The 10,428-nt window shown below is 40.2% G+C and overlaps 1 protein-coding gene across 1 annotated transcript in view; it reads left to right on the forward strand.

Annotated features, from left to right (window-relative positions):
• SLAIN1 (SLAIN motif family member 1) overlaps positions 1 to 10,055 on the forward strand; it is a 52,704-nt gene extending 42,649 nt beyond the window's left edge. Inside the window, 3 exon segments of the mRNA XM_070380853.1 lie at positions 3,741 to 3,896; positions 7,314 to 7,596; positions 8,937 to 10,055. Coding sequence (XP_070236954.1) covers positions 3,741 to 3,896; positions 7,314 to 7,596; positions 8,937 to 9,012 — 515 coding nt within the window. The 3' untranslated portion in view covers positions 9,013 to 10,055.
• The last annotated feature ends 373 nt before the right edge of the window (positions 10,056 to 10,428 follow it).

The following is a 10,428-nucleotide window of genomic DNA, read 5'->3' on the forward strand; positions in this document are numbered from 1 at the left end:
TTATGTAGTACCATTTCTCACACCTGGGCCCAGAAATGATCATTTAAGCAAGTTATTTAAAAATGTTGCAAGGGCAGATACAAATTGTACTAGTCATCACCTGCCAGCATGTACGAAGTTTTTACTTTATCTTCCTCTGTACTTGTAATTTTCATGCTAATTGAGAGATCATTTGAACATATTTAAGGTTTAATAGTTAGAACTTATCTCTGTTTAATACTTTCAGATTTCAAATCTAAAAGAAAACTGTGGCAGGTAAAGTGACTGCCATTGATGATCAATTCATTAAAGCTCATAATATCAAAGACAGTAACTACCGGATCATTAAAACTGCAGGAGAGAGCACCCAGAGTTGTTCCCATGAAGGGTTTTTTTTTTTTTTTTTTTGTCATATCCTGCCTATCCAGTAGATGCTCCCTCTGCATCTTGATTAGTATTGTCAGTGGGATCATTTTTCCCCCTTAGAAAAGTGGTGTTAACTTACATTCAACACCATTATGAAAAGGATTAGGTTTACCTAAACCTGTGTTACGATGGTTCCTATTAGGAAAATGGAAACATATCTCAGGCTAGTGTCTGACTGTGGTAGTTTTATTTCTCTAAAAGGGCTGGTCTCTACATGCAAAGGAAATGGAAGATAACAGCAGTTCTCTGGATTGAACGTCTGGCTGATCAACTTGATGGCTGAGCACACAAGCTGTGAAGGCTGGTAGACGCTGAGTTGCCAGTCTGGCCTACCACTTACACCTTTCCCTGTCTTCCCATGTCTCTGAGTTTTCATTCATTTGGTTACAAAATGTAGATAAGTAACATCCCTTTCTTAGAAAACTCAGGTATCAAGTCATCTGATATACATTCTCCTTCGTGTAACATGTAATCCTTTAACCTAAGTTTGTTATAAGGAATCAATGAAATGATGACTGTTTCTCCTGAAACAAAAATTGCTGACAAAGTTAAAAGTGCTAAAAAGTAAAGGTTGTATCCTCATCTCCACTTTTTTTTAAACTTTTACTAATATGGCGCAGATATCTGAACCTTCATTTGTTACCACAGTATTATTTAAACAAAATTGTAGAATAAGAGTTGTAACTTGGAAACTAATCTATCAATTATTTTTCTAAATTATTAAAATAATATAGATGGAAGAAAACAATTGTTATAATACTGATCTAATTTAATTAAAAATAAAACAGAAATGTGTGGTAATAACTATTTCCATAGCTCCTACCCTGCTTGGGTTCAAAAGGGATGGCTCTTCAAAGTCCTTGGAATATTTCTGGGGCTCATGGGATTAAAAGGAGCACTCAGTAGTCCCTCCTTACCTGTGACTTCGGTTACCCATGGTCATCTGCAGTCTGAAAATGTTAAATGGAAAATTCCAGAAATACAGAGTTGTAAGTTTTAAAGCGTGTGCTGTCCTGAGTACTGTGAGGAAATCTTGTGCCTTCCTGCTGTGTCCCAGGTGGGACACGCGTCCTCCTCTGTCAGGTGTATCCAGGCTCTGCATGCTACCTGCCCATCAGTACCTGTGCAGGAGAAACATCCTAAGGTTCATTGTGTGTGTTAGTCACTCAGTGGTGTCTGACTGTTTGTGACTCCATGACTGTAGCCCACCAGACTCCTCTGTCCATGGCATTCTCTAGGCAAGAATGCTGGAGTGGGTTGCCATTCCCTTCTCCAGGGGATCTTCCCAATACAGGGATTGAATCTGGGTCTCCTGCACTGCAGGCATATACTTTACCATCTGAGCCACCAGGGAAGCTTTATAAAGTTCAGTACTATGTATTAATACTATTGATGGATTCAGGCATTCCCGAGGGTCTTGAAACATATCACCTGCTGTTAAGAAAGGGAGGGACTACTGTATTTTGAGTAGTTTGCTAGGTATGATAAATGATTAAATCTTACAAAACATTTGCTAACTGTAATTTTTAGGATTTGGCGGGGGAGGAGGGTGATCAGTGACATGTTGGTATTATCCTGAGGACCTGTATTCACGGGAAGGCTAGCTTTAGATGTTTGGTGGGTAACTGGCTGCTGCCTTTATTCCTTAATGGATCCCTAAAGATGGATAATAGAAGAAAAGATTGAGAAACAATGGTCTAGACTATAATCCCATTGAGAGTTGGAAACTCGCCTAACACACTGTATACCATGAGTGAGTGAAAGTTGCTCCGCAATGTCTGACTCTTTGCGACCCCATGCACTATATAGTCCATGAAATTTTCCAGGTCAGAATGGGGAGTAGGTAGCCGTTCCCTTCTCCAGGGACTCTTCACAATGCAGGGATCGAACCAGGTCTCCCACATTGCAGGCACATTCTTTACCAGCTGAGCCATAAGGGAAGCCCACTGTATAGCATAAATATCGTTTATTCATTCATTCCATAAAATGAGGAATGGTGTCCAAGAGGAAGGACCAGCATGTTCACGGATGCAGGGACATGTGAAGTATTTGGAAACGCTGTGGTTCACTCTGGTTGGCGAGCAGGCTGTAAGGCAGGGGCAGCAGGAGGTGAGGGTGGAGAGGTCTGCAGGGACCACACCTTGGAAGGATCTTTGCTCAGCCCAGGAGCTTGGGCTTTCAGAGGAAGGGGAAGGGGAGCGATTGGAGGGTTTTAGGAAGTGGCTGGAAGTCACCAGCTATATGGAAGGTGGGGAGGAACAGACAGGGTGCACAGAAACCCGTTAAGATGATTCTGTGAAAATGTGGATGACAGATCATGAGATCTGTGCTAGGGTGGTAGAGGGAGATGTGTTAAATATTTACGAGGCAGAATTGACAGGACTTGGAGTTGAGGAAGAAGAAGGGAGGTGAAACTTGGAAGCTAACACCCCTTTCTAGATTAGGTGACTTCAGGGATCTAAGTGATGTAGATGGAGCTGTGTCTGTGTGAAGGAGAGAAAAAGGAATCAGGTTTGTCCTTGAATGGGTTTTTGCTTAGTATTCAAATATATCTGTTTTCTGAGCTTGAATGACCTGATATATACACGTTGGCTTGGCGGGCGTGGTATTAATAAAGAGAAAACTGTCTACATTGTAGAGCTACAGTCTTGTGTGTGCATACATGCTAAGTTGCTTCGTGGCTGAATTAAAATTCATAGAGGTCTGTGTGTGGCTTACTCTCTGCTGCCTCTTGGTGGTAGAAGGTGTATTCAGCAAGAAAAAGAAAGGGAAGTGTCTGAAGTCTCCAAAGGTTTGGTGGCATACTCATGACCCTTAAAACTTTCCAGAAGTTAATGTGATCATGTTGATGTGATGAGTGGCTTTCTCAAAACATCTCAAGTTAGAATTTTAAAAATTTCTTCCTTTTTGATGTTCTACCAAAAGTTTCAGTAATAGTTGGTTTGACACCTCTAGGTGTTTTTTTTAACTAACATGTAACAATTTCTAGGGTTTTTTTTTTTTTTTTTAATGTTAATGGCTGTAAGATTATTGTCTAACCTCATTTTGATATAATTTTATCTAAGAACAGACAGCTAATTGACTAGCTAATCCCTCCCATTTTTAAAGAAAAAATGCTTTCCATTAGCTGTTTGTTTGGTGGAGCCTTTCTGAAGATATTAAGTGTCTCCCTATACGAGGGGTAATCAGTTAGCTTCTTAGAGTTCATAACACGTATGATAATTTGTTTGTCATTGAACAAAATATGATTTCTCTTTGTATTTACTTTTGAAATCTAGTGTCTTAATCAGCATAAAAGTAGTGATTTTTTTTAACACAGTAAAATACTTTTCTAGACAAGCTCCGAAGAAGTATGCCTAACCTAGCTCGGATGCCAAGTACAACCACTATTAGTAGCAATGGGAGTTCTCCAGTCACCGTGCGGAATAGTCAGAGTTTTGACTCAAGCTTGCATGGAGCTGCAAATGGAATTTCAAGAATACAGTCTTGTAGTAAGTATGACAGATTTTTTGGTAATTTTCAGTTAGTTATAACACCATTAGGAAAATATCTTACTATTTCATTTTTCTTTCTTTCTCTGAACACTACAGAGAAAGTTATCCTTTTGACTTTTATTTTGTATTTCACCATTAAGAAGTATTTTCACTGGTGCCTGTTAATAATTAGCAAATTATATGTTACCAATTAATAATTAGCAAATTGTATGTTAGCCTTTATACCTAAGGATATAAGTAGAAGCCCTGAATGGTGATTGATCTCTTTACTCATCATACAAAAATGTTTTCTGTGCGGTCCTGCCTCTTTCTAGCTGTGCACTTGATATATTTACTCAGAGGAAAGCACAGCTATTCTGTCCAGCTCTTACTGTGGTCTTGTTTTGCATCAGTCCATAGCTTTCCCGGGGCAAATGAAGTTCTGTTTTAGTGTGACTGAAGAGTAGGATTTACCTACTTCATTGCAGTTTGCCCACAGTCTTTCATTCTCTGTATGTTTTACCCAGTGATGAGGAGCATGGTGAGAGTACAGTCTAGCGTTCTTGTGTTCTCACTTTGTGTTGGGACGTCTTGGCTCCAGGTTCCCTGCCCCCCACGAATGCTGCCTGTATGGGTTGCTGCTGCTGCTGCTAAGTCACTTCAGTCATGTCTGACTCTGTGCGACCCCATAGATGGCAGCCTACCAGGCTCCCCCATCCCTGGGATTCTCCAGGCAAGAACACTGGAGTGGGTTGCCATTTCCTTCTCCAATGCATGAAAGTGAAAAATGAAAGTGAAGTCGCTCAGTCGTGTCCGACTCTTCGCGACCCCATGGACTGCAGCCCACCAGGCTCCTCTGTCCATGGGATTTTCCAGGCAAGAGTGCTGGAGTGGGGTGCCATTGCCTTCTCTGACCTGTATGGGTAGTCAGGGTTAAGTCCAAGACTGACCCCTGGGAGGCAGATTCAAGGCCACAGGCCCAGTATTGATGTACCCAGACCTGGAAGGCCAAGTGTGTGGCTGAGCACCATCAACCAGATGGCTTAGGTTTCCACCCAGCAGACTCCTTGGTGCCCCTGATAAACTACCCCAGGTTCCTCCACAGGTTGAGAATGGGTCAGGTTTCTGGTTGCTGCTTGTGTCATTCACTGTGTCACACTGTACTGTCGTTAATGTTCATCTTCCATACTAGCTTACTGGCTTTTCCTAGGTGTGGACCATAGTTCATCTGACTTTCTGTCCCCAGCACCTGACTTGCTGCTGGGCACATTGAGCTCTCAGGAGATGTTTGAACAAATGTATAAATGAACACTGTAGGGCTGGATCTTAGGTCTTCATCTATTAATATTTGAATTAAAGGCTTGTGTAAAGACACAGAAGATGGCCTAGGAACTAATGGTGGGAAACTGAGGACTGCTTTCTAATTTTATGTCAGGAGGTTAGGGCAGATGGCCAAATACATCATGATGAAATTTAACTGAGATAGAAGTTCTGTGCTTGAGTATAAAAGTCAACAGTATAAACATAGAAGGGGAAAATACAGTCATGACAGTAGCAAACAGGGTGATGGTGAGGAGTTTTTGTGAACTCTAATTCGGTGTGGATCAGTAGCACAGTTTGAGTGCCAGAAAAATGTAAGTAACCCAAAATAGAACATACCCTACAAACAATGGAAAGTCTTGATGGAAGTCCTGAAAAAATGATGAGAGCATGTCAAAAGGATACAGGAAACGGCTTGATGAAACTCCCAGAGACCAAACCTGCGACAGATTGAGCTACAGAATAAATGATTATATTAAAAGATTATAACCCATAGATTAAATCATCATAGCTTCATACTTAATTGAATAAATGGAGAAGAGGGGAAATTCTTCTTTATAGAAGAATTGCAATTAATAAACATAAAGAAATGAAATAGAAAAATCATTGTGTGTAACTCAAGCATAATAATGAGAGAAAACAAAAGAACTTGAGTGTTAATGTGTAAGAGGAGGTCAGTCGTGAACTTGTTTCAGATCTCAGGACTCTGTTCTCATTGACTTTGATCCCTAAGCAAATATCCTTTATACATCATGCATGTATATGAACATCATGCGTGTATATAAACATCATGTGTGTGTTTCGTGAAGAGCTAGTTCTGGACTGGTGTGCCTTCTGGAGCGAACAGAGTGAACAGAGAAGGTTGGAGAGGCAACTCCAGAAGGAAGACGCTAGGTTTGCAGGCAACAGCTCGAGTCTGGGTCTTTTCTTAGTCATACATGCATGGGAAACTGTGTATCCTTTCTGATCCTTGTTTTCTCATTTGTAAAATTAGGCTTGTGTCTATTAATCTTGACTAGTTTCTCTGTTATTTCTTTTTAAACTCAATGTAGTTATCTGTCTTGTGTGTAGGAGAGTTAATGGGACTAATAGGACTGCCTTCCTGAAATAACTCTTCTGGAGTTTCATTTCAAATGATATACTTTTTGAAATTTCATTTAATCTGTAGTTAAATTTTAGAATTGGTATCTTAGCAATATTAGTTTTCTAATTCATTAACATGGAATATCCCCTCATTTACTTAGGTCTTATCTGTCAAAGTTTTGTAGCTTCCTGTATAGAGGTTTAATACAGCTATAGTTAAGTTTATTCCTAAGTATTTTATCTTAAAAATGCTTTCATAAGTAGCATTTTTTTCAAATTTTAGTTCACTGATAATTTAGAAATACAACTGATTTTTTTTCTATTTTGATGTTATGTTCAGCAGCTTTGATAACTTCATTATCCTAATAGTTATAAATTTGGAATATACTTGTAATATAATACATCTGAACACCAATGCGTATTCAAGAATGTTCATAAAACCCCAGACTTGGAAGTAACCAAGCTTTGCATCATCAGGAGAATGGATTTTAACATACATTCTGTGGAATACCACACAGCAATGCAAATATATGGATAAATCTCAAAAACATAATGTTGAGTCAAAGAAGCCAGTCACAGAAGAGAACATACTCTGTAATTCCATTTACATGAAGATCAAAATAGGAATAACAAATCTGTGGTGATAAAAATGAAAGTAACAGTCACTTGCGGGGCGTGTTGATTGGGAGAGGATGCGTGAGAAGCTGCTGAAGCGCCGGCAGTGTTTGCTGTCTTGATGTGGATATGGTTACATGAGTGTGTTCATGTCACAATTTCATTTCGTTCTAGGCTTAACGTTTGGGTGCCTTTAGCCTGGCGTGCTACAGTCCATGGGGTTGCAAAGAGTTGGATTAGCACAACTTAGCTGCTAAACGATAACACTTTATGTATATGGTGTTTCAGAAGACACTGGGCCCAGTATGCAGATACCTTCATGTGTACATTTAAAACCCTTTCAAACAGCATCAGTGTCTTTGGGTACGACACACGTGCAGACAGTGGTGAACGTGTACATGTTCTCTCTCCTCCTAGTTCCGTCCCCAGGACAGCTCCAGCACAGGATCCACAGCGTGGGACATTTCCCAGCATCAGTGCGGCAGCCTCTTAAAGCCACGGCCTACGTGAGCCCAACCGTCCAGGGCAGCAGTAACGCGCCCTTATCCAACAGCTTACAGTTATACTCCAACACGGGGATCCCCACCCCCACCAAAGCTGCAGCTTCGGGCATCATGGGCCGCAGCGCACTTCCAAGACCTTCACTGGCAATAAATGGGAGTAATCTGCCTCGAAGCAAAATTGCACAGCCTGTCAGAAGGTGAGAGCCTTGGTCCGTTCTTCCTTGTAACCCTGTTCGTGGGCTGCAGTTAGAAACCGCCCCAGGCGCCACCCTGCCATTTCCTCTGTCTAACCCTGGTTGGTTACTCTTCGCCTTGTGGCCTGACTCGTGACCTCCTGCCTCTGGATTCAATATTTTTCAATCTTTTTTTTTTGTTTTTTTTAATCAGAATGGGCACAAATGATGTTAGGCATGTACACAACACACCCTCCTCCCACAGCCATGATTTAAAAAGCATCTTAGTGACGTTTCAGTTCAGTTCAGTCCAGCCGCTCAAAGTGGTGTTTAGTTGGGGTTTATTAGCTTATGTTGGGAACTTTGGTATGTTCCAGGTAGAATTTTTTAAATTGCACATTGCTTGCCGGGCACATGTTCAATGAGCTCACAGTCATGTTGTGTCCTTTCTGAAGTGGATCTGCTGGAGTGTTTTATGGTTAAAAAACAATTCCATAAAAGTGAGTTGACAAATTAGATGATGCGACAATGGAGGCAGTAAATACATACAACTCTTACAAGAAATTAGTATTTGGAGGAGGAGAGGGAGGGGAGCCACGGTGACAGTTTGCAAAGGGTGTGGGAACAAATTTTTTTTATTTATGCATTAGGTATGTATAGTTTTTATTTCCTGATGCATAATAGGTGCTCAGATCAAAAGCAAATTTAGAAACTACTGCAAAACAAAAGTAAATAATCTTACTATCCAGATAGAAATCACTTTCGTGCGTGTTAGTTCAGTGCAGGGCTGTGTTTCATTCATGACTGAATAGAATCACATTGTTTGATGCATATGTTACCTGTGGACAGTACATTTGTCCTTGGATGTCTGTCTTCGAACTAATCTCCTGGATAGGCTGTCATTGCCAGATAGAGGGTCTGGTTCCCCAAACTTAGGCAAACATTGGTTTTAACACTTTTTAAAAATTTGCTGCCAACATAATAGGCAAATCTCTTGATTATCTGTAAGATTGAATACAAATAGAATTACATGAAGAAATTTTCAGTGAAGCAACCACTGATGTTTTCAGGCCATTTTTCTGTCATGTTTATCTTTCTCTCTGATTTTAAAATGCTCTTACTACACTTAAGGATATTGGTCGTTTTCCCCTTATGTTGCACATCTGCCTGTGCACATACAACACTCGTGGCAGCGTGCTGGGAACTGGATATTCCTGAGGATGGGCATGTTGACAGCCAGAACCCCAAGGCACACAGGGGAAAGTGCCAGCACGCTGTCACTGCTGGGGTGAGGGTGGGGAGACCAGAGCGCGACGACTTGTGGGGTTACTTACAAGCCATTTCCTTTTTTAATCCTTTCACAGTTTCCTTCAGCCTCCAAAGCCTCTGTCTTCACTCAGCACGCTGAGGGATGGAAACTGGAGAGACGGTTGCTACTGATGCAGTTTTCTGTACCCTTGAGGAGTGGGAAAGAACTGGAAAATGAGGGTCGTGTTACCCAGCTGGCTGGGTAACAGCGGGTGTCAGGATATTCTTTCCCTTCTGCATTTTAACACATTTACTGCATTGTTTTTCAGTGGACCAATCACCAGAGACTAATTATTGCACTTAAATATTTGCCTGAGATACTGCAACGTTCACAGATCCGCAGTTGCAGTATTGTGACACTTAGAGCTAGGACGTTTTTGTAGAACTGATAATGTACCTGAATCCTTTTTGAGAGAGTTGAGGTGTATCCATAATGCTTTCTTTGCCATCTGAGGTTTTTGTTTCTTTTTTTTAACCTGTTCAATTTACTTACATGTTCTAAACATCTTCCCATTACATGTTCTGTATTTTAATACATTGCATATTTACAACTAGGTTATATAACGTATGCTTTGAAATTTACTTTTTTATAGTTTACAGGAATTTTATTTTTTGTGCCTATTTCTTTTTACACCTATGTGAACCACTATGGAACAACTTAAATTTTGTGCCATAAAAATATTTTTGTGGTAAGGTACTATTTTTTTAGCTCTAGGGATATATCAGCAAAAATCCATCACACAATTGAGACATAATTTTCTGTTGAATGAGCACAATGTAAGCTGAAGCATTGCAAGGAGACAGCCAGACAGCAGCGTGAAATGGGTCTTGTTGTTTTCATTGTTAACTTATTGTCATTCCTGGCTTTCATATTTATAATGGCATCATGAGCTCATTGCACTTAATACCTGCAGTGTTTGCTACTGTACCACAATTGATTTTCAAAACTTTTACAGAGGATGAAACTGTAACATTTTATTAACAATGCTTCTGGAAATGAATGCATTTTAAAGCAAATAAATCTTTTTGATAGACCTTTTACAAAATCCATTTGCACTAATGAATGCTTTCTTACGGGATATGACTTACTATTTGTTACTGTGTACACCGCTGTTTTGGAATGTTTAGAAATAAAGACTATTTCGGCAATATCAGGTCACGCATGAATGTGCAGCATAAATGATACCAACCCCACACCTATGTTTCACCACAATCGTGAAAGCATTGTGATGCTCTTGAACAGGTCAGTCAGACCTAAAGTGGGTAGGCAGAGTATTCACATTTGTAAGCAACTCTTTTTCTCTCAAATGCTCGGGATAAGATATGTGAGATATTAGCTCTGTAGTGGGGTTTGGGTCCCCATGTAAGAAGGTCACTAGAACCCAAAGAACCAGAAACCCATTCCTGGATGAATACTGTCAGTGGAGATGCCAATATTTTATGGGGGTTGAACTTGAAGTACTTTCTCAATGTCAGTGAAACAGCAAGGTATTATTAGTCTACACTTTATTTGATATATATTGGAAAACTTCTTGCCAGAAGGTGCTA

The sequence above is a fragment of the Bos mutus genome, chromosome 12 (assembly GCF_027580195.1).
Source record: "Bos mutus isolate GX-2022 chromosome 12, NWIPB_WYAK_1.1, whole genome shotgun sequence".
Lineage (NCBI taxonomy): Eukaryota > Metazoa > Chordata > Mammalia > Artiodactyla > Bovidae > Bos > Bos mutus.